This window comes from Ptychodera flava, chromosome 20 (assembly GCF_041260155.1).
Source record: "Ptychodera flava strain L36383 chromosome 20, AS_Pfla_20210202, whole genome shotgun sequence".
Taxonomy (NCBI): Eukaryota; Metazoa; Hemichordata; class Enteropneusta; family Ptychoderidae; genus Ptychodera; species Ptychodera flava.
In genome coordinates, this window is record NC_091947.1 from 9891568 (window position 1) to 9916195 (window position 24628).

A 24628-nucleotide genomic window follows, 5' to 3' on the forward strand; every position below is an offset into this window, starting at 1 on the left:
AATATCCAGTATTTTGTTTCAGTAAATCCAATAACTGCGGCAGATCACAGATGAACACTTCACATGGTGTAAACTGTGATATCACACCGACCATCTGTTGGATGTTCTGTCCTTTCATGTTGCCGGCCTTCATTTTGTACAATTTGATGACTGTCTAAGTTTTCAGACACTGACACAATAATGTGTCACAGTCTGCAAAAGACAGATTGAGAATCAGAACTTTTGATTACTTTAATGCCAAACCTGAACACTGCCTTGTCAGAGAAACTGCAGCTTTCTTGCAGTTCGGAAAATTAAAAAAAAAATTTATCTGTTGCATGAATTTGAAACTTTTGTCATTAGGGATACTAAACATCACACTGTGACTCTCACCTTTTGTTGATATATTCTTTATAAGTTTATGTCTTTTTCTCTACAAGCCCAAAATTTGCACGAAGCTCTTCCTCCATATTGTGATCACAAACCCTTTTTTGCCCAGCCAGAGCCGCCTATTTGCAGTGAAGATCAATGTGTCTACTTTCACCTGGGCAAATGGTTGGAGTGTGACACAGCAAAGTGTATATTTGGACATTGATGTGTTCCATTCATTAAAAACAAACCCACAGCTTTCCTGTGGCAATTATGACCTTATGCAGTAACTCAAGAGAAGGAGACCGTCCCTTCTCCACTCAAAACTAGTGAAAGTGAATTCCCTGTGGTCATACTTAGTGGTAGACGTTACAAACTTTGTCCCGCGATTGCATCATGTGCACAAAATGTTTTCCATTTATGAAAGGGGTTATCCATTAAGATCAAGCCTGCCGGCAGGGGCTATTAACAGATTCACCTTTGGTCAACTGTGTTTTTAAAGTATGAAGATGGATTTTTTAATCTCTACTAACAGATGTTTTGACAGCTAGATGAAGGCATCACAGATGGGTCATATGTCAGGTACTTGCCGAACAATGTGAAAAGAATGACATTGGGACATTGTCTGATTTCAAATTTGGTTATGCATTTGTCTGCATTGTAATGCTGGTGAAAGTGTATTTATTGATGTGAAATATGCTGCAGAGGAGCGACCTTCTCTCCTTCATTTCCTTAAACAAAACACTGCTCTCAATCAACATCAATATTTGATTGCACTCGTATCTCAAATGTGCCTCAAAGCATATTGTCTGTACTCAAACACACACCATACCGTATAGTTTCATCTTTGGTATTCATATAACAAAGTAGATTAAGTGGATTCTTCAGGAAATGTCAATTCAACAATACTTAATACCATCACTGCTATTTCGCTCAAAATTTTTTTTTATAGTACTGCATATGAAAATAAATACTGATCCAATTGAAAAGTGGAAAGCCTATCCACAGGTATTTCTTGCTTTGTGGAGATTCATCTTCTTGTCATAATTTATAGTGAATGTGTTGTCCACTTAGAATCCCAAATTTATTTTTATGTGAAAATTCTTGCTGATGTAACTCTCCAAATGAGATCAAATCATACTAACCATGATAGTAAACTGTAAACCTTAATCTTTGTGGATTTCACTCGGCAAGTGAAATATTATCATATTAGCCGTGAAATATTGTTGCCATGATTACCAGCTTGTGTAACATAAATAATATTAAACTCAAAGTAATCAATAATATCAGCCCAAGGCAGAAGATTAACTTGTTACCAGTGTGTACAATACACAAAGATACTGTGATTTAGCCAAATTTGAATTTGATTTTCCGTGCCTAACAATATATCTATGGAGGCTTTGAACTCATTGTGTGAACTTGATAATTAATATAATTATTTTGAATCCCTTGTTCCCTCTAGGGTTTAATAGAGGTGTCAAAAATTTTGATCCTGATTGCAGCTCTTGCAGTACTTGTAGCAACATAACTCAGAATATAACAGCTATCATCATTGCCTGTAGTATGAAAATATTCCAAATTTAATTCAGAATTTTGATCCTCTGCTGGATTGAAAGCAATAAATACCAATATGTACCTTCAGCTCAATATCTTTTATCAATTGTGTACCACTCTTTCCACCTTTGATTGATGTACATTGCCTCAAACATTGAGTGCTACGTTCCCTGTGGTAAGATGTATCTTCCTTCACTGTTTGAAAAAACGGCTGTTTTTTGCTGATGATAATATATACTGCCACCAAGAGACCGCTAAGTGAGAGTTATGAGCTCTCTGGAGATGGAGCGCAATCCGCGGCGGCCTGTATTTGATAACAATTTTATGACTCTTGATAAATCATCTCAGTGTGAATAAGCTGTACAAATGAATGTTGTAAACAGGCAGTTTGTCACTTTTTTGAGAATCTTATAGAAATCTCGGCTTTTGGTCCTGCTGAGTGTTCACCAACTTGTCACGACTCTGCCTTGATCAGAATCTATATCAACGTCCTTTATAACCCTGAAAGTGGTTTTTAAGGAGAGGATGGAAAACTTTCAGTGACTGAATGGAAACAGTATCAAGGGAGAAAGAGGGTTAGGCACAAAAAATCGTACAAAGTCATACACATAAATAGATTAATTACTGAAAAGTTGGATGTGGGAAGGTCAGGTCATTTGACATTTAGTGTGTTGTTTTCTCAATGAAGACTACATGTATAGAACAGGTTCCCACATGTTTACTGTCACAACTATTTTTATTGAACCTTTAATACTTTGAAGTTTTCAAAAATTACAGATAAAAGTGAAATATTATGATTATTGTCAGTCCATGGACAGAAATATATGTATTGTATGAACTGTTTTTGTAAAAAAGATATATTTGGTGTTAAAAATGTTACAGTTTCCCCTTCCTTATCCTAAAGATGAAATATCCATGCCATTACTGTTTTGAAGTTTCCAGTGATCTTTCTTTTAACATGTATACCCATCTGCAACAATGTACCAGTAGCGATGCACAGAAGTTTGGAAAGAAGTACAATAAACTACATAACGCACACCTTGGAATTGTGCCTCTTAGATCCAATATGTATGCTGATTAACAGTTATACCCTGCAGATCACGGAGAATCGCTCTGTCTTGATCAACAGCGAGAAAACAGACCATCAAACTGGTCATAGTAAAATGTAAACCATAACTGTGAGTGGATTGTCAATTCTTGCAATAGACCCCCAAGGCATGAACAAAAGTCACAGCCTTTGTAGGCAACCCATCGCCTGAAAGCAATCTTATATGAAAATTGGTGGCCGTTTATGTCCAAATGAATAGATAAGTGAAATGCGTTGTGTCTGTTCGATTTGCCTCGAGTAACATCTGTTCACAAGTGACACTGAGAATATAGAGTTTTCTTCCGATATTTGCTTCTATTTGTAAGAATAATGCTGGCATGTTTTCCAGTTCTTTCATTTCTATTCGTAATTCATGAATTTCCTACATCCAATTTATCTGTACAATAAAACTGTATTGTATGGAAAGTAGTACATGTCCGACAAGATTGTTCAATGTACAATAGTGTACTATATGCCCTGTATATTACATACTCTCATTACGTAGTGTGCATCTGTTGTTTCGTAGCAATATCCTCTGTGCTACATGCTTAGCTACAATCAGTAAGATGAACAGAATCTATGTTTATCGCAGCACAGTGTGTGCTATTTGCACTGAGCCTATTGATACCTTCTGCTTTGCAAAGAACAGTGTGAGGCAGCATACAACCTAAAACTTTGTATTCATGAAAATCCTGTCATTTTAAAAATCTCATTTTTCACTGTTTCCCTTTGAAATTAAGACAGTTTATCAAAGTTCACACTTCACCTTTTAATAGGTGGTACTGATTTCTCATCAATATGATGACATCATATCCTTGCCATCCTATTCCAATCAGCTCACCCCGACTTTGTATTTCAGCATTATAAATTACGTTAGGCTTTTTTTCATTGCAGCTTGATCATGATAAATAAAAGTTCTGTTGATTAAACAAAAAAACTAAAATAGCAATTCATGCTCCATATACTCCAAGAAGGCTGCAGTGTACACAGCTTGAATTGTTGAGTATAAATTGAAAGTAAGCCTAACACAGAATGACCAAGCAGTTGGAATAGCTGTACTTCCCACATGTTACAATGCTGTTTTGAACTTGAATTTGTGATAGTTTTGGAGGTGTATTATGTACATTCTGGTGTTCAGCAAGATTTGTCTTGTGGCTACAATGTGCTTCAAAATTGCAAGTCTTAAACTTTAACTTACACTTTCCGTGAGGAAACATTAAACCATTTCCTTTCAAAATCATGCAAAAAAGATCAGGGGTCATCATGCAAACTTGGTACTAAAGAAAGAAATTACCCCATATTTGCTGATATTTGTAATTCAAAATGGCCTCTGTCCCAGTTTAATTTTATGGGGAAGAATAACATTTTTGGTTTTTGTAAAAACATTAAAGCCAACAAAAACTTTATCAAGTTGTAGCCCAAAAAAGTTTGAGTGTCTGAATATGTCCCGAGGTGCATTCTACCTTAAACATCCATCGTTATGAGGCCATGCGAATCACATGGCAAATGGTCATTGAAACTCAGCATTGAGATGTGAATTGTCACTGTGTGCCAATCATGTGTATCTTGACAAGACAAGGCAAATAACAAATACATAACATACAAAAAAAGCAGATGCATCATGGAATTTCTATTCACATGATGAAAACATGCAACCTAGGCTATGAAACATGCAACCAAGGGTAGGATTGCGGTCTATTGTGTGACAAAATGCATTTTAGATTCAATCAATAGTAGCACAGTACGATGTGCTTTTAACTGTGCCAGGTAACCATATGCTTTGTAAAAGGAACGAAACAGAGTGGAACAAAGCCGAATGAAGTGATGTAAAATATAATCTCTAAATTGAATAAGTCTTTGACAGTCATAAAGGATTGTGAAATTGAGGAACTGATATTTTCCATCTTGTAATCCACTCCTTAATCTTCATTATCCATTCACTATCATACAAGATATTGCCATCTATGTGTGCTCTCAGGGTATGTACGCTAGATCCATACACAAGACAATCAATCAATCAATCAACATGTGTTTATCAATATTAACTGGCAAGGTGTATGTGAACTTCATAGAGAGAGAGAATGTCTAAAAAATTGATGAAGATGTCATCGAAAGCGGGAAGTATTATTTAATCAGATCCACAAACTGCAAAATATTACTAGGTACCGGCTGTCAAAACAACAGAACGAAGCCATGAGAGCCATGACTGTTGGCAATGGCCATTTCATGAGGCAGTATATTCATGTTCATTGTGCTATTAGGGAAGAACCGTCTGATTTCTTAGGGAGGGGCTGGAGGATTTTTAGAAAAAAAAAAATTGTCGGCAGGTGAGGAAGAAGAAAAAAAATAATTGAACCAGGCATGTCATAATGTCCAGTAACGACAGAAAATAGAAAAAAATATGCTGCCACAGTGGCAGGAAAAAAAAATTCTGCCATGCCCAATTCCTTCAGCCCCCCCCCCCCCAATCAAATGGTTCTCTCCTTACCGTGGAGTTCTGCACATTCAAGTTCATCATGTTAGGGTTTGTCATATATCTCATTCAATTAGCTAGCCAGCATACACTGTGCCTTGGGAGTTTGTTGGGAAAGGTCACAAACTGGGCATCCTTGCCTTGCTCATCAAAATCCAGGCTGTATTGAAGTATAATCTTCACAGCACGGAATTCGCCCAAAAACTGAATATGGCATTAAATTTTCATGTGAATTTGCCAAATACGTCCCCAGCCTCAATGAAGTTATACAAGGAGATCTGAAATTATTATTCAGCTTAGGGGCAATGAAATAAACAAAGTAAAGCCGCCTTATGGCAAAGTTCAGAAACAATATATGTCACAATAAAAAGTGTAACAAGTAGGTAATTAGCTCAGTTATCAATTCATGTTTCAATATTTGAGTAATTTTTGAGAGTCAACTTTTCTCTAGTCAGTATTTCAGCTTGTGAGTTGGAAGAGCTAGATCTCAAAAATTTTCTAGTATTTGCAGGAAAATTTACACTGTTTACCGCTTAGAAATCAGGTGTATTTTGAAATTGTTCTTGAGCCATTTGATAAATTCTTTGAAAACTTCGAAGGAGTTGATCAACTCATAAAGGCAATTCACCAGCAAAATATCCAGTTCTTTAATTGGAAGAAGCAGAATGTGTCCCAGGAAAGGATGAAATGTTAAGAGAGTTGGACATTGGAATATGAGAGTAAAGCCGTATAGGAAGAACCTTGGTCTCAGTGAACAAGGCAAAGGTTGTGGTCAGACCTTTTCCGTGAAAAAGTGTGTCATTGGCACATGTTTGCTGTCTTTAACAGTACCAATCCAGCCCTATTCAAAGTAGTCAGGTCTCTTCTGTCATAACAAACTCTAGTTCAGAACATGCAGTACATATATGTATCACATAGTTATAGGTATTTCTGGTCTCATGTTGGACACAAGCTTATTCCCCAATCCTTTGATTTTAACTTTTTCGCCAGCCTTCACAACCACCACCCATATATCAGAGTATGGATAAATTTATAACCAGATACATTGATCAACAGAATGTTTTTGTTAAAAGAAAATCAATTTTTATCAGTGTTTTCATATTTGAATTACAGCTTTGGTGGCTGCAAACAGCTCACTGATACACAATGTGTACCTGCAGTATGATAAGAATAAAAATTTCTAACTGCATAGTCACCCCAATTGCAATCCCACAATGCTTGTGAATGCATCATTGCAGTTCAGCTTAAATACTTTGTACTCTGATCAAAATTTGCAATCGATAAAGGTATAACGGTACCGCGAGATAACTTTGGAATTCGAAAATAAATCAAAACGCATCAATGTATTTTCACTGGGGATGAAATATACAGCAGCCATCATGACTTGTGTTGAGGGCTACCTTCCCAATGCAAAGTACACTGGGTAGCCAGGCTCTGAGAGCTCCCATATGAGCATGCCTAAACTCGTTCCTTGCCCAATGGGGCACTTTGCTTCATGAGCTTATGGGCTCAGTCCTATTGTGATATAAATTACATATAACTGATTTTGCATCTGTTCTTACCAATCATTTCCAGAGTGTATAGTCATGGACACTTTCAAGTTGCATTCAAAAGACCATTCACCAATTTGGGATGACAGAATTTTAAAAAATACATTGCCAACTCTATATATACGCACTGGAAATTTGACCATGCAAATTCTCTTTAATTAGTTTCAAACACACAATCATCTTCTGTTAATGAAATATTTTTAGAGGGAGATGGCACAGATATACCCCTGTTTGTGTCTTCTGTGATGAAGAGATAGCAAGGGAATTGCTTCTGTACATGTGATGGGTTCCTAATACCATACTGTGATAAAATGACCCTGCTTGTCGCTGCAGGCAATTTATATTGACCAAAAGGAAGCTTCTTTGAGAAGTGTATGTCATCTGTATCATCTTTTGTTACCTTGACTTTATAATTAGAGAAACTGTAAAGGATATTGACATTTCTGTGACTGGCAGACATTCTAGAGTACTCATTGAACAAGATCTCGTGGTTGACCTCACCCGACCTTTTCTCTTCAATTCACCATTTAGTAGATAGAAATCACACCTACTTTGAGTGCTCCAATCAATTGGAGTTCGGGTGCGCACCTGACTCCGCAACGGCTTCTCAGGAAATCAATAGAAATAAGCTTAGAACTGTGGAAAATTTATGCTGCGGCCGATAAGGGTTTGAATTGCGGCTGAACCAACAAGTAGTGTTGCAGCGGATGCATTGCAAGTGTCATTAAACTTTGGTGATGCTCTCCTAGGTGTTTGGTATGCACAGAATGAAGAACCCATGAATAAGTCATCCATCAGTGATTAGAAGAATGAGTTGTACTTGTTCTGAAAGCACTCAATCTTACAAAATATAATTGGTAAGCTGGCACTTTCAATACAGTAAATTCATTTATTTTATTTTTTAATCTCACAAGGATCTGAATTTTGATGTGGTTTAGGTATTGACACATTGCTCTACATCGAACACATAATTTTTAATATAACCCTTCTCACCTGCATCCTTTGTCATCTGATTTCCTCTCGTAATAAGGCAATACCGTTGCGTTAGACAGTGAAAATATACATGATGAGATTGATTACTCACACACTTACTGCAAAGTTGGTGAAAGTAGTTGGTTTGGAATGTGTATCAGGCGAAAGTGTATCACAGCCAACGTGTTGAAAACAAGGCTTGCGTTTTGCAAAATTTGTCGGTTTTAGTGGAAGACTTGCACCTAGACCTCAGAGATCGAAGAAAGTTCAGCTTCTTTTAGACTTAAAACTTTGCCTAACTATTTTCATGGGAAAGGGCTCACTTTCTTGTCAGGCCTGTCGCGTTTGATTTTTTCACACTTCAATCACTTGTTGCAGGTGTTTGCCAAGATATTTATTCAAGCATTGTTTACAAACTGTTGCAAAAGTTTACATACAAAAACAAAGTTTGCAATCGCACATTTTACATTGTCAGTATATTCATTGTCTGGAGGAAAAAGTACAGCTAAAATATCTGTGCTTTGTCACTTGTTTCAAATGTCAGAATTGCTTGAATGAATGATAACTGTAAATGTGTTCAGTGTTCTCTACATGCCTTGGAAATCAGAATGACCATTGATTTACATAACAATAGCATAATTTGCATATTCTTTTGTTGTACAATAAAATATATTCTTTTGTTTACCATATGAATATATATTGCTAAAAAATAGAGAGTTGGCCCACTGCTCAAAAATCCCCTCGTTGAGAACGTTAACACTGATTATGAAAATAATCTCGTGTGCATGTTCCAGCCTTCTATTTGCTGGATATACCAGTACCTACCACACCAGTGTGTTTCCCTAAACCATTCCCTGTACATTCGCAGCACCAGTAAAATGTCAAATGTACATGCTGACACCCTAAATCCAATTTTGTTTTAGTCTGGAACATGCCCTTTCCTCACTAATGGCCACATATTGATTTCAAGCAACGTGAGGATTACACAGCTAATTATTCACCACTACAAGCTGTTACCTTGTCTATGGATGAGAAGTAAGACAAACTGAGCCGGTAGCGTTTTGTCTTACTCAGAGTATAGAGTTTCATTACGAGCAGTGATTAATGACGAACAGAAAGGAGTGAGCAAGGAGAATGCATGTAAAAAAGAGTGAAAACCCACTTTCCATCAAATGATGCAAATTTTATTGCCAATTGTCATTTACATTTTGAATTTAAGTTATTGAGATTGATCTCTTGTCTTTCTGATCTATAGATCACTGAAAATGGAAGACAGCACTTCCTACCATCGTACTGGGATACCTCGGTATGTATCTTTGCTTTTTTTAATGTATGCACATTTGGTAAAAAGACAGTGACAGGAATTATGGTAGCTTAAGGTAATATGTGCCTCGGGGATGTCATATTCGGACTCTAAAACTTTCACGATATTCTTTCGACCTACCACTTGTGGGGGCTCATTTTAAATACTATAGAGTAAATATATAATTAATTGGCTTAGTTTCGTGAAAATCAGGAATTGTATTTTCCCCCATAGAGATAACACAGGGTGGCAGCCATTTTAAATTTCTAATATCAGTAAATATTGGGTAACTTGCTTTTCTATAACCCAGGAGTTTATTCTAGATTTTTAAAGAGCATGATGTAAAGTTTTCTCGAGGAAACTTTGAGCAAAAGTTTAAGTCTTTCATTTTTGAGGCACAAACTACCTTAATGCTGTATAATTATATTCACACATGCATTCAAACATAGTAATATTGCATCAGCCAGTGCTTTTAGATCACCAGTACCATATATTAACAGTCAAACAAGGTTTTCTGTTAATTATGACAAGTTCCCTTCACAGAGATATCGTCTGGTCAATCTATTCAGTGTTGGCTTCAAACAATACAAACTTTTGAAGGAGTATCTTTCTTTGAAGCTGAACGAAAATTTTATTGTTGAAACAATATGGAGGCTCCTTGTTTTCCCATACCGGTAGGCTGTACCAGCCTCCAACAGAATCTGCACATTTTTTGACACCAAGCATGCACAAACATGACCATGTGAATGGGATAAGACTATGAGTATGATAAGACAGCCAGCCTTGATAGATGATTTGACAATATATAGAACTTCAAAACATCGCTGCATGAGTTGGTAGCATCGTACATCAGAACGGTGACTACGGTATACCCTCATCTGTTCAGTGCCTGCCACCATGGCATCATGTCTGCAGGCTGTAAAATTAATGCCAGCTTTTCTCAGCTTTTTTCTTCTGTTTCTGTTATCAAGAGTCTGATTTGTATTCCCACAACACTGGATCAAACGCCTCAGTATTTTCCTTTTGGCAATCAAGAATTTGATCGGTTGAGTGTGAATGATCAAGTGGGTAGGACTCACCCTCACAGCATGTCAAATGGCCAGTACTTTCCTGACAACGATGTTACTCCCATGCATGAACTATGTTACCGAGCACTCGGCATTGACATCACCAAATCTCATTTGCATATTCAGATTGCCAGGTGCACCTCTGTCGTTGTGGTTCTTAATGAATCTATGAAATCATATTTATTCATAGCATGTCAAACTTCACAGTCAAAGGTCAACAGAGGTCAGATTTAAGTATAGATGTTGTTCTTTGGCTTTGGGTGGACAGTATACATTGCAGACTATGTTAGTTTTGCCAAAAAAGTAAATGATTAGCATCGTCAATCCTTTAAACCGGCATGGAATGAGACAGAAACTTGGGCTGATTTTGAAGGGGCCAGTAGCTGTAGCTATTGATAATGTTTTTTCACTGTTTTTGATAATTATCAACAACAGTTTCTTGTTCTACTCCCCAAAGCATGTTGAGATACACAGTATTCAGCGTGTCAGTGCAGCCTGCACGTGTGTAAGCTATATTGTTATTGTTGACAAGTGAATTCTGATCTAGACAAGAATTCAAATGTAAGCATTAAAAAGCCTATTTCACACGTATAGCTGCTGTGTTAACAAGCTAAATAGTTGGTGTTTCAACATTGGGATTAGTACATGAGCTTACGTTTGACATTGAGAACCAAAATTATAGTAAAAAAAATCGTCAAAAGTTACAGCTACTGGCCCCTTAAAGTACATGATGTATACATATATTTTTATCAGCTGAGCATATTTTACTCGAGATCACAGTTAGCATCATTTTTAGTCTGAAAGTCTGTGCAATATGTTTTAAATTTTGTACTTGACGTTTTATCTGATGCTGAACAGAATGGCATAAAGAGATGGGTAAAGATTAGGGAAGAATTGAGCAAATTCTCTGGCATATTGCCAAATGTTGCTTTGCTGTCAATAAATGCTTGATATAGACCAGCAGTCAATATTGCTTTTATGAGTCAACAGTGTGGAAGAACCAGATATTTGTCTTTTGTTAAATTGTGATTAGTTTTAATAGTGAAAATTTATCAATACTCTATGAATCACCAGCTAGTCAATACGGCAAATTATTGACCCCAACGGCTTGCATTGTATATCTTGTGACTGGCTACCTGTGGAGGCAGTGTCATCAAATTAACCTTTTCAGTACTGTAATTTTTTCCACCAAAATTTTAGTACAACATTTTACCAAATTTTATGAATTTTTCTGTAAGTCTTTTGATAATTTTGGATCAATGAGACATCACATTTCATTTGCTACAGTTTTTCACCAAAACTTTTGCAAAAATCTGACAAAAATTGACAGGGGCATATTTTATAAAGGTGACAAAAATTGACTGTGGCGCCTAAAGGGTTAAAAATGTTGTGCAAATTTCATATCTATATCTAAGAGTCATGAGTTTCCATCAGTGCTTATTGTTTATTTGACTAATATGACTTCAGAATCTTTGGAGATACCAGGATTGGTGAACACCAAGCCTGCTTTGAGGATAATAACTAGATTAGTGGCCACTTGAAAGGGCAATATGAAGATTACTGAACATAATTTGGGGGCAACATTTAGGTTTCCAGCCCAAGCCCTTGGGCCTATCGTTAGCCTAGTAACAGGGCTTTGAGTGATATTACGCTTAGCAGCCTGATGTCTAATGTCCAATGCCATTCCCTGTTGTCTGGTGCTGTAGTCTGTGATGCTCCATGATAGCATTCCTTTTTTTTCTGTTGACAAATCAATGACAACACATTATGCCGTGGTGTGTATTCCATATGTGTTCCCTGGAGAGTTGCCGGTTCACAGAGACAGTGTGTGGTAGCAAACTGTACTCACTGCATGTCAGCATCATACTTTCAATCTATATTTCTCCATGAATGTTGGTTTAAATACTGTATGTGTGATCTCTGCCTGGCCTTTTCGGGTCTGTCTCGTAATTTTTACAACCTGTATTCATGTGTATTTTTGGTGTAAAACCTGAAATTTAAAAAGAAATCATTGACTGTCCATCAGTAACAAAATATTTTGAGGTTGCTGTTACTTTGTGGTAACAAAGTTCAAATTTTGATATGCAATCACACGGTCCGTGGCAATCAGTACTAGAAGAATGAAATAATTTAGTGTGTTCTTTTGTATCCTTTTTTAAGTATATAAATACAATATGTACCGTAAAGCAAAGCAAGGGGTCTGATTTTATGTATTTTACAAAGTTATTTTTTGTGAATCTGGTTTTCAGTGTAATCATCTTAGCGTACAGGACAAAAGATACTATTTCAAGCAAAAATTGATGGTTGAAAGAAATACCCTTGCAACGTAGCCTAGGGTAGCAAACAATTGAATAAAGGTTTTGAAATCCTGATAATGTTCAGTTTTGCCCAAATGTGATAGCCAAGGTGAACTGAAAACTAAATTGAGAAACCAGTGACATGTTCCAGCTTAACACCATTGACCCATAAGTCTTGTTAGTAATGATTGACAACCAGCGTACTGATGCCACCCATAATGACCTGCCAATATTGAAGATTATCTGTCAAGTGAATTGTTATACCTTGAGTTGAGAGTTTTCCATAATTGTTTTCACAGTGGCGATCGCAGGAGATACCGCAGCCGTGGAGTTACCCGTACGTCATGTGACCCAGGTGTTCCATATGAAGCGCAAGCTTTGGACGGGGCTGGGGATGAAGTTGTCACCGAAGCTGAAATTCAACTGCAGAAAATGCTTCATAAACAGCTGGATACAAATGTTACACTTGAAGGGTAGGTTTTCATTGATATCTCTGTATTTGACTAATCTTATTTTTATTCCTTACCAGCCCCAGTGAATTTTCATAACTTGTCCTATAGCTTTATCTACCCATTCAAAAACACTCTCAAGAAAACCTTATTGTAGTTTGCACCTCAATATTGAAAAACGTAAATTATATTCCCCAAATTTTCCTCAAGGGGACTTGAAACCATTCTCTTTCGAAATCAAGAATAAAATTCAGGGGTCACTGTGCAAATTTGGAACAAAGGAAAAAAATTACCTTATGTATGAGCCTGAATATTTATCGACACTTGAAATTCAAAATGGCAGCCAACCCTGTGTTAACTCGACTGGGGGTGTAATAGTTTCTGTTTTCACAAAACTAAGCTCGTGAAAACTTTATTGGCTGTTTGAGATTCAGAATGAGCCCATCCAGGTGGTAGACTAAAGGAGAAACTGTACAAATTTTACAGTCCGAATATTTGTCACAGAGGTGCATTCTGCTGGATACCTTACTTCAATACCACCTTTCCCTTCCTGAAAACTGCCCGATAACTTTACTTCAACAACTCCATCATTTCCATTCAATTGCCTTCACCCAGTACATGCTTCAATGCCAATGTGTAACGTCCTTACACATGTAGATTTCATCATCATTTTTTATCAAATATCAAGCTTCATATAGCACTCTTGAAGTACTATCATCATCAATATGATGTCATTTCTGTATCAGAGTTGCCATAATTTTCAGCAACATGACTCTTACTATCAGTAAATTTGGTCTCAAATGATCTTTTTTTTTTTTACATTTATCATCACTGTAACGTGCCATTAACCAGCGTTTGAGATAAACATGGATGAACTTATGTCCTAAGTTACATGTACATGTATGATCAGAGCTGTCGCTGTGCTGAAATCATTTTGCACTTACCGTAGATTTTAGAATAGAGGTAGGCAGGAATATGGATGTTAGGAGACTGTGATGAAGAGATACATGGAGAGTTCTCTCAAAAGTTGTTTGAAATAAGCCAAAGAATGTAGTTTTTCGAAAATCAAACACTTCATTTTTATTCTTTTTGTCATTCCCCACAGAGTTAAATAGGGACACAGGGATGGCGGCCATTTTGAAGTTTGAATTTCAAATATCGGTAAATGTAAGGTAATTTGTTACCATAGTGTGAGGTTACCCCTGATTTTTACTATGATTTGGTAAGAGAATGGTTCAAAGTTTCACCTCGGAAAGTTGAGCAAAAGTTTGTCTTTCACTTTCAAGGTGTGTAGTACCTTAACCCTTTTCCTGCCAAGTCCATATTTCACCATCAGGTCAAGATGGTTAAAATTAATGAAACACAATGTATTCCATATGATGTATTTTAACATAATACTGTAGATTTGAGTTTTTTTGGACAAAAGATGCTATAACATACAAAGCCAAGTGGGTGAAAATATGTCATGTTTTGGCTCAATACCGCTTTTTACTGACTGGGCTGATGGGGAAGTGATACAGTTATTACTGTCTCGCGCAGGAAAAGGGTTAAAGCTATGTAATGACACTGCTCAACTCCTTGTCCACAAAACATAATATATTAAAGATTATCAAAAAACTAATGAACATGACAAAATATTTTGACTTACCCTTTTTGATGAACATGGTGCCTTCCTGTCCTGACATGTCTGTGTGAGTTTGAACATAGACAGTAAAAGGGGAAGACCCCCCTCTACTGTCTGAGGTTTGAATGACAATTTATTTTTATGACTCTATCATAATATTAAACATCAGTAAATATGAACTTTTTCCAGCAAAAATACAAAAATATTCATACTTACAAAAACTTTTAATTTTAAATCTTCATTGAAGGTGTGGTAATGTGTTGCGTATTCTGCTGAATTGCAGAAATATATTTATTATTAGACAATGGTAACATTTATTTTCATGTTTTTCCAAAGGTGTGGTACTACTGTACATTCTATTTGTCTGGTGATGTTACCACTTTTAGGAAAACATTAAACTTCATTTCTACATTTTCCGAAAGGGTGTGACCTTGTAATGGAAACGTTCCATAACCGCAGGATCTGAGTAAATTGAACAGTGAAAAGAATCCGTATTAAACAGTTTCTCAACGAGCGGAAAGATACGTGTAACAACATGACACTTTCATTGTGATTTTTAGAGCCTGAGCTTTATAGTTGATAGTTCATTTCTGTGTGACAGAATAAGTAGGGACTGACTAGAATTGCACAACCACTGATCTCATCTGCTGCAGCGTTATGACCTCCTTACTCTCTGTTTCTGCCAGCAATACGTCCCGTTCATAATAATCAGTGATCTGGCTCAATCCCCAGACTAATGAAACAAGCCGACATGATGTCTCTATGGAATCCATGGAAACTATCCAAGCCAGGATCAGATCAAAGAGCCTTAGACATCCCTTCCCTGCAGTTCAATTCTCCCGGATCGCTCAGAGTACTCTCGCTTTTTTCCAGGCTTGGCTGATAAATTTTCTTTTAAGCTATCTCAAACTTGCAATCTCTTTTTCTTCATAAGTTTGTAGGAGGATCTTGTGTTCATTGACTCTGTGAGATTTGAGAGACGAGAGTATTTGCTAAATAGAAGACTTCCTTAAGGTATAAGTAGTGTATACATGTAGGCATGTGAGAGATACAGTACTGTGAAACTAGCTTTTGGTCTCACTCATACTTCAACAGCAAGCTCTTCTGTATAGCTACTTCATTCTTATCATCCATCACGTTTTCCTTTGTCAGACTAACGGTTAGTCTGTGTAAAGTTTACATTTCAGCCCATGTAAAGTTAACATATAACCACACTTTGTCCATAATGGAACTGAATAGACTAGAAATTACACAGCTTTTCTGGCACGCACCATGAAAATGTCTTTTCTTCATTCAAGTTTTGATTAATTCTATTTATAAAGCCAAATGCATTGAAGTATTAGCAGTAATACGGAGTCTTAAAAATGGAGTCTTGGGGTGATTAAACATAAATATTGCCAAACAGAAGAATAATTACTTGTATGTCGTTAGTAAAAGAACTGTCGTAATCATTAACTTAATAGCCAATATATTTGTGTAAAGTTTGGATATAGCGTGGGTTTTTTCTGTTTTCATTTTTGTCTTTTATAACAAATGTTTTACATGCTGATGAATTAATGGACTGAAGAGTTTCCAGGAGGAGAATTCCGCAGTAGGGCGATCCATCAGGTATTTTGATTGTGATTGGCTGGAAGCCAAGTGTGCAGAAAACATCCGCGAAATCGACTGGAAATCTACTTGAGTCATTTTCTGTAAGACTTTGATTCTCAGAGATTTCAGATTGCGGCGCTTTGATGATGCTCCTGCGTTATACCCAGTCAGAAACATTGCAGTAAGCCTGCCCAATGCCTCACAAGGTCCGATTCAATAAAACTCCGATTTACACAGTAATGCAAGAAATATTAATTTTGGACTTTTGCAAGAAATAAATCATTTTTTGATTGGTTTCATTATGACACAGTCTTCCCCTTCAGATTTCAAATTAAGATTTCAATTTAATTAAAAAATTATTACAAGAAGTACTAGGCTTGCAATTTGAAAAAAAACGGTCAAAGACTAATACAAACGTGTCGTATAATATACATATATATTAGTCAGTGTATTCTGACATATTTCTTTCATACACTGTCTGCAGTGATAGATTATTTCTTATGTATGCTGAAGTCAGCTTTAGCAATAGAGGTTCAAGATAAAGACAAGATTCACAGACACAAACATCAAGGAAAGCCTGGAGATTTTTCAAATAAGTACATCTACAAGCAAACTTTCAATGTTTTTATTATTGTGGAATATTACCAGACAGATTTTCATTTAAAAAAATGATGAAAGCTTGTATTTTTGTTTTTCATCAAAAATTGTCGTGTATGACTGGAAATGTACAGTGACTGTACGTGTGATAATTGATGCTAATTGTGATATTTCTCATTCTTTCTGTATCATGTTTGATGTCCCTTTTCACCCAAAAATGAACCAGTGCTGTCATAACCGGCTTTCCTTTGAAGTCCACACTACTTCCAAGACTGTTCCTGTCAAGCATTAACAATACTTGGCAAATTTGTACGTTTATTACTTGGTGTGTGTATAGATGCCGGAAATTCTTGGATCGCTGAGGGGTTGACTGACACACCAGAGCTATGGCCAATAGTTGCCAATTTAACATTTTTTGTTACCTATAGACTATAGTCTATAGAAGCTATTGGGATGGGTATCCGTCCGGCGTCCGTCGTCAGTCTGTATGTATGTATGTATGTATGTATGTATGTATGTATGTATGTATGTATGTATGTATGTATGTCCGTTTGTGAGGCGTCCGTCCACTCAAATATCTTGAGAACCGCAGTACTTACTGATTTGATATTTGTTGTGTAGATGAAAAATATGATTTTGAGAAACTATTTTTTTCAATTTTTTGATATTGTTGAAAATAGGCAAATTAATGCCAAAAAGGTGTTTTTGGTAAAAAATCTTCTTCTTCATAACCGCTGGTCAGACAGCTTTGTTATTTGGTATACAGGTCCCTAGGGATAACCCAACTTAGATTTGTTCAAATTGTGATGAAATATGCAAATGTGTATTTTTAAGGAATTTTTTTGTCATTTTTGGTCAAAATTTGACTTACATTGTATGTAATTCTTGTACTGTATAAACCCTATCAATTCACCCAGAAAAAAATAATTAATATGATTTTAAATAATTGAATTAATTAGGAAATCATCAAAGCCAAAATAATTTTAGTGTGGAATTATCAGAAAGTTCAACTTTTTTTGACAGTTCATAGTGAAATGCTTAACATCTTGGAGGATTAAAACATGTAAAGGCAACTTTCCTGAATCCCAACTTTGATATATTCTGAACCACCATTTATGTTATCTAAAAGAAATTGCTCATAATAGTTTGTCATGATAGGGTGGTCAAATAAATAGAGATAGAGAAAGTTCTAATTTCCATTTATGGTTGACTTGGTAAGCATAAAATAAGATTACTTTTTGAGGAAAAAATAGAGTGGTCAATTAAAAGAGTGGTCAAAGTGATAGGGTTTTTATGGTAAAGCTGAGCTGTAAGATTCCTCATGTGCTATTTATAGCAATTATGCAATCTGTGTAAACAGTGCAATGAAAGTGTAACATGATTCCTTATAATGCTTTTGATGACCTTGAACTTCTTAAGTTACAAACATTTGTCTCTTCAGTGTGCTTTCTCTGAGTACGTACTGTCTCAACTTATTCAACAGAACTTACTTACAATGTTAATTTGAAAGTTAAAATATGCTTGGTTAATAGGATGAAAATACTGATATTAAAAGATAACCTGCTCAAGATTCTTTATAACCTGACAGATACCCGTACGCTGTTTTTTTATGACGTAAATCTTGATTTAAGCAAATCTTGTTTACTTTAATTAGAATGTAATTAACTCTCGTTTATTTGCTATTATAGACTAATATAGTCTCATGAAATATGCAAATTTGTATTTTTACGGAATTTTTTTCCTTTTTGGTAGGCCATCTGAAATGAGCTATCAAAGATATCCACCTTCTTCATCAATACATGTGTCACAAAGGTTATTCTCTACATAACACAGCAGAGCTCTGTCAACTGTTGAGTCGCTTGTTTTTTTCAAAACCGCTGGTCAGACCGCTTTAATATTTGGTTTACATGTCCGTAGGATGACCTTAGTGAGATCATTTCATACAGTCAGGAAATACTTAATTTTGTATCCATGTCTATAGTAGCTTCAGGGACTTTGGCCCTATGTTTTTACATTTATGACACGAAAGGTCTGCACGAAATACATTCTATGATCAGGTCAGGTTTAGCTGGGCTTGCATGAAATACATTCTTTATATTTAATACATTTAATGCATTTTTTACATTTTTTACACGAAAGGTCTGCATGAAATACATTCTTTACATTAATACATTTTTTACATTTATGTCACGAAAGGTCTGCACAAAATACATTCTTTGGTCAGGTCGGGTCTAGCTTGTCTTGCACGAAATACATTCTTTACATTTAATATATTTAATACATTTTTTACATTTTAAAATGAAAGGTCTGCACGAAATACATTCTTTACATTTAATGCATTTTTTACATTTATGTCACGAAAGGTCTGCACGAAATACATTCTTTGGTCAGGTCTGGTCTAGCTGGGCTTGCACGAAATACATTCGTTACATTTAATACATTTTAGCTCATATTTGGTATGTATATAAATACCAAAAAGAGCTTATATGGTGAGTCGATGGCGTCTATATGTCTGTATGTATGTATGTGGGTATGTATGTGCGGATGTATGTCCGTCACACGCAAAGGCTCCCATACCGCCAAAGCTATCATCTCAGTATTTGGTGTACATGTAGATGAAGGGGTTGAGATGTGACGTTGTTCAAATGAACGTGTCAGCGTCAAAAATATGCAAATGAGGTAAGAAAAAAGGGAAATCCTGCAAATGTGCAGGAGTGGTAGCAGTAACTTAATCAGCCCACACATCTGAATAAGAGGATTTTGACCTTTAACCTATTTGTATGCAGGGTACCTATTATGTGTGGGAGTGGTAGCAGTAACTGAAACAGCTAATTGGTCATTTCCTGTCATTGTTTATGAACTGTGACATATTAACAGACCTGCTGAAACCATGGATGTCTATTTTTGTACATCCATGGTTGAAACATTCTCTGCTATGCATGTTGCTAAAGTTGACCTTCAGTACCTAAAGTTTCAGACCTTATTTACATTTGTCATTCTTGTTTTTCTGGTTTAAATATTTCTCGTTGTTTTTCTGGTTGTACTGTGCAGAAATTGTCATAACATCAATGTATAATTTTCCTGCACTGAACAGATAGAAACAACACTTATTGTTGATCTTTGGTATGTACCAATTCTGATCAAATTTGAGCGACACCGTATAATTGCGGTATTTTTAACATTCATGTCACAAAAGGTCTGCAGGAAATACATTCTATGGTCAGGTCGGGTCTAGCTGGGCTTGTACGAAATACATTCTTTACATTTAATACATTCTTTACATTTAATACATTTTTTACATTTATGTCATGAAAGGTCTGCACGAAATACACTGTAGGATCGGGTAGGGTCCAGCTGGGCTTGCACGAAATACATTCTTTACATTTAATACATTTTTTACATGAAAGGTCTGCACGAAATACGTTTTATGATAGGGGCCAGGTCTAGCTGGGCTTGCACGAAATACATTCTTTACATTTAATACATTCTTTACAATTAATACACTTTTACATGTTTTACATTGATGACATGAAAGTTCTGCACGGAATAATCATAAGCTTGGGGCAGGTTGTAGATGTGGCTTGTAAAAATTCAAAATGGGCAAAAATTGTCCTAGCACAACGTACATTACCACTGAGCCACGCTTAGAACAAGTTTGACAAGACAAAGTGTTACATAATCTGTTGTTATTCAGCACCCATTCACACCTATGGTCATGTCGAAGTCCAGATAGTTAAACCACGGCCCCTGTAACGTGTCTTACGTGCGGACATTTTTACGACAAAATGTATTAATTGTACAGAATGTATTTCAGGCAAGGCCCACCTAAACTCACAATATGGTCGGACCGTCCCTCCCAACCAAGTCCTGATAGTTTGTGCGGACATGTTATGAAAACAAAGCATTTAATGTAAAGAATGTAATTCGTGCAGACCTTTCATGTTATAAATGTAAAAAATGTAAAAAATTCATTTTGTGCAGACCTTTCATGTACTAAATGTAAAAAATGTAAAGAATGTATGAAATGTAAAAAATGCATTTCATGCAAGACCGGCCCAAACTCCCGATGATGTCCGATAACTCCCGAGAAAGGCCCGAGAGTTCGGTGTACCGGTATTTCGTACGGACATTTGTTGAAAAAATGTATTAAATATAAAGAATGTATTTTGTGCAGACCTTTCATGTAATAATTGTAAAAAATGTATTAAATGTAAAGTATGTATTTCGTGCAAGCCCAGCTAGACCCAGTTAGACCCGACCTTTTGTGACATAAATGTAAAGAATGTATTTTGTGCAGACCTTTCATGTAATAATTGTAAAAAATGTATTAAATGTAAAGTATGTATTTCGTGCAAACCTTTCATGTAAAAAATGTATTAAATGTAAAGGATGTGTTTCGTGGACCTTTCATGTAATAAATGTAAAAAATGTATTAAATGTAAAGAATGTATTTTGTGCAGACCTTTCATGTCAAAAATGTATTAAATGTAAAGAATATATTTTGTGCAGACCTTTAATGTAATAAATGTAAAAAATGTATTAAATGTAAAGAATGTATTTCGTGCATGGATAAATGTAAAAAATGTAAAACATGCAGAATTCTTGACTACTGGCCATGGATGACACACCAAAAACTACATAAAGTATACTCTGTGTAAATTTGTACGTTTATTACTTGGTGCGTGTATACCCGGTAGATGCCGTAAAGTCTTGGATCACTTAAGGGTTGACCGACACAACCAAAAACTATATACATAAAGTATACTTTATGTAACTTTACTTTACTGTACATGAAAACAGGAAAGCACCATGCTCTTTTAATCAGCTTGTTATTTGGTTCTGATGCCTGCTTTGAGAATATTGCAAAATCATGAAGAAGAAATAGCATGGAATGGAAAAGCAAATTTAAAACAATGTATTAAGTAGTTTTCATAGGGAAGGATTTAAGCTTGGGCTGAGACTATTTAGCCCCTAAGGTCTAAATGTTTAAAATACAAGAGCCATGAAACCTCAAAAAACACACATGTGGATTAACAAATGATAATAGCCTTTCGTTTGACAAAATCCCATACTTCTGGCATTTTCCATCGGCAATCATCATTAATGGATGTAAACTTTTGGGGTTGCTGGTATTTCCGTGATACGCATGTCAAAGAAATCACGACAACAGTCATTGTTGCAAAGTGTATCGATATTAATGGCTATTTAAAGCATTCAGTATGCTATCCTGGAAATAAAGCATGCAGTATGCTATATACTTGTATTCAATCCCTCCACATGCTGATCATATCAGTAAACATCACGCTCTCATCATTTGTGAGTGAATTCAGCTCCAGTGAATCTTAACTTTCATTGTGCACAAAATATATAATTTTGAGTGATTACAAAAATACACGCAGTGTGAACAAAACTATTACACTTGAAGTCTGACCAAGTTATTTTTATAAAGTCAAAATTCTTAAACCATTAGAATGCTCCCCAAGTGAGATTGACAAATGGTGGTAAATTTTTTAAGCTGTTATTTAGATTTCTGACATGCATTAAAGTCAGGATAATTTATTGCAATTTGTCACCGGGTGTGTATCTTGTTTCAACTTTCATAATGACTTTGGCAGTGGTACGCTTTGAGTCACATTCAAGTGATGGTTGTACATGGCAAATATTTTACGTTTCAGACTCGTATATCAGCTCATTAAGGTTGTCATATATTTCATCAGAGTAGAATGCCAGGAATCTGTTTTATGAGTTGAAGAAGCCGTGAAAGTGATTAGGAGTGTCACTGAGGGACAAAAGACATGATGATTTTGATAAGATATTTAATTGACTGAATATCATCATCACAGCTTGTCTGACGGAAAAGATTCAACACTACACTGGAACTGCAGACCTCATCAATAGCGTTTGCAGGCTTACACTACGGACCCAGTCTGAAATCGTTAGGCCAGCCACATTTCTGGCAAATGGCCTCAGCTCTTATAAAAAGATATGGATACAGTCACATCTGACCACTCCATTTCTTTGTCAATAGATCTTCAAACCACACCATTTGAAATTACAAGAAATAGACTAATGTTCCTGTATCCCATTGTTAGAGATAGCATCAAACGTTCAATGAAGAATAAACCACCATGTACTCAAGCTGTGCTTCAACCCTATTCTTCTTTGGAAATCATCTTGTAATTACAGCACTGTTTACATTGTTCAAAGCATTCTTACCATTCATAAATTATTTGTTTTTCATATCGTTCCTTTTTGCTTAATCCTTCCAAATCAAACTGTCACACTTTTCATGTGTTGTTAAAATCTTTTCATGGATATGTCAGCTGCGCTTAAAAGTCAAATATAGGTCTTTGAAATTTTCCCATCAACACTCATTGAAAATACAGTGAATATTAATTTCTCTTACAGACAGCTGTCACAGACTAAAACTTTCACCGAGGGAACGACCTTCAAACCTTTCATCGAGAGAGCAGCCGGTGAGCTGAGCCTGGAGGAATTCAGCAAGCTGCAAGCTGAGGAAAGCGATCTGGAACATCTGAGGCAGTGTGGCTTGTCAGAGGATGAAATCGCTATCAAATTACACCAAGAAGGAAAAACCTACGAAGGGGTGGTGAGTGGCATTTATTATTGTCCTCTTAGAAGTTGATATTGATTTATTTGTTGCCCCTTTGATGTTGATTCTTCAAGATCACCTTGACCTTGAAGCTTGAAAGGTCAGTTTATTGTTGTACCTTGCCCATACTGGAACACCCAATGCTACAATGGTTCTACTCTGGAATGAAAAGGACGTGCGTCATCTCAGTATCCCCAAGTGTACAAACGCATGTAGAAATATACAAATTTCTCAGTGCGGCTGTGCGCTTGGTTTTGTTGTTACTGTGGTCCATTTGAATTCCAGGTTTAACCCATGAAGGGAGACTGTTGAACACAGAATGCCTGAACAACTTGCATAGTGTGAGAGTATACTTCCAAATTCAAGAGACATCGCACAACTTATTTTGAAAAGAGTTCATTCATATACATTTCATTTGCAAATGTTTGAATATTTGTAACTGCCATGGCCAAGTACCTGCATTGTCACAAACATAGCTATGCATTCACATTTTTTTCCTGCATTTCTAATACGAGCTGAATCATGGAGTATTTTCATAAACATAATGCAAAGTAAACTACCAGTACCCTATAAGATACTATCCACACATGTAAATGCTTAGTATAAGCTGTAATCTGTTCAGAATACTCAATGTTTGTGAATCTCCCGTTTTTCTTCCTTCATGAAACATACAATATTTTATCCCCGTGGACAGGAATTACATGTTCATATTTTGCCGAGATGCAATCTATAGAACTGAGATGTGTATTGCTGGTTGTACAATACTCAGTTAGATTACTCAGTTAATTATGCACGGTAATCTCCAATCCCAATGTCACCAGAACCATACAATTTGATATTTTGTGAAACGTAAGCATTCAGTATAGAAGAGAAGCTTAGTTACAATAAATTTGCTGTGGAGATTTTTTGGCCCTGAAGTGGAAATCCAAGCAGATAATTGATAGATTTTTACAATAAACAGGTAATTTCATGCTGGATTTGATACCAGATACGGATCACATTTCTCCCATGATACTATCTGTGCGTAAAAAGTAACCTCCATGGACACGAGTCACATAACTGGGAACAAAATCAGTTTTAGATGAAAAATCAGCAGTTTAGGTT

The 24628-nt window shown here is 36.0% G+C and overlaps 1 protein-coding gene across 1 annotated transcript in view; it reads left to right on the plus strand.

The window, feature by feature from the left end:
- The window catches only part of LOC139119987 (RNA-binding protein 41-like), a 125173-nt gene that overhangs the window by 3570 nt on the left and 96975 nt on the right, over positions 1-24628 (plus strand). Inside the window, exons 2-4 of the mRNA XM_070683962.1 lie at positions 9240-9290; positions 12951-13124; positions 23320-23521. Coding sequence (XP_070540063.1) covers positions 9250-9290; positions 12951-13124; positions 23320-23521 — 417 coding nt within the window. The 5' untranslated portion in view covers positions 9240-9249. The remainder of the gene's footprint in view (positions 1-9239; positions 9291-12950; positions 13125-23319; positions 23522-24628) is intronic.